Below are 814 nucleotides of genomic sequence, written 5' to 3' on the forward strand. Positions count from 1 at the left end.
GGGGTGCGCTCGAGGGCATGGCTCCTGCTGCACTCGCTGGCTGCTGGAACAGGAAAGATTGTCCCTGTAGCACATCCCTGGCCGCTGTCTCTCCATCCCCATGGTCACTGTGGGCATCGCAGGGACTTCACACACCAAAACCACACAGGCAAAGGTCTGTGCCCTGTGTCAAGGCCCCTGCAAGCAGGTCGGCATCCCCTCTGCTCTCATCCTGCCCCATCCAGCGCCCCAGTCCCAGCGCAGGTGTCCACGCTGGTGCAACTCCTTCAGCACAGCCGGGTACCCAAGTTCCTTCAGCACAGCCAGGTACCCAAGTCCCCAAGCGGCTCAGGGCTGCAGCAGGTACTTCTCTTCATTCCTTGCCTCATCTGCATCAGAAGCCGGGCTCTTCTTGGGACACGAGGGGGTCCTGCAGGCCTTGCAGAGGATGAGGAAGAGGATGAGGATGAGCAACGCAATGACGCAGTTAAAAGAAATTGCCACGACCGCGCCTGTGGAGAGAGCAGCCCCCATCGCCACTGTCCCGTGGGAAAAAGCGGGGCCCCCAGCTCGGCCCCACGCTTGGGAAGCCAGCGCAGCAATCGAGCGCGCAGCCTCCACCCACCGGCATTGGCAGGGGACAAAGGGGACAGCAGCGGTGCTGGCGGTGGTATGGGGATGGAGCCTGGCGGGCAGCAGGACGGTGTTGCCCCGTCACAGCTTGGCTGCTCGCAGCTGTGTCCTGGGCTTCACCGCGCCGCTGGGAAGGATCGACTGGAGCTTTTCCTCGGCTTCCCCTCCTCCAGCACGGCGGTGGGGACACGGGGACCCCTCT

The 814-nt window shown here is 63.6% G+C and overlaps 1 protein-coding gene across 1 annotated transcript; it reads right to left on the reverse strand.

The window, feature by feature from the left end:
* Window positions 1–327: 327 nt before the first annotated feature.
* On the reverse strand, window positions 328–513 carry ENHO (energy homeostasis associated). The gene has a single exon (XM_009574808.1). It carries the CDS (start codon window positions 511–513, stop codon window positions 328–330), a length of 186 nt encoding a protein of 61 aa, XP_009573103.1.
* Between the last annotated feature and the right edge of the window lie 301 nt (window positions 514–814).

The sequence above is a fragment of the Fulmarus glacialis genome, unplaced genomic scaffold, assembly GCF_000690835.1.
Source record: "Fulmarus glacialis isolate BGI_N327 unplaced genomic scaffold, ASM69083v1 scaffold24633, whole genome shotgun sequence".
Classification (NCBI taxonomy): Eukaryota; Metazoa; Chordata; class Aves; order Procellariiformes; family Procellariidae; genus Fulmarus; species Fulmarus glacialis.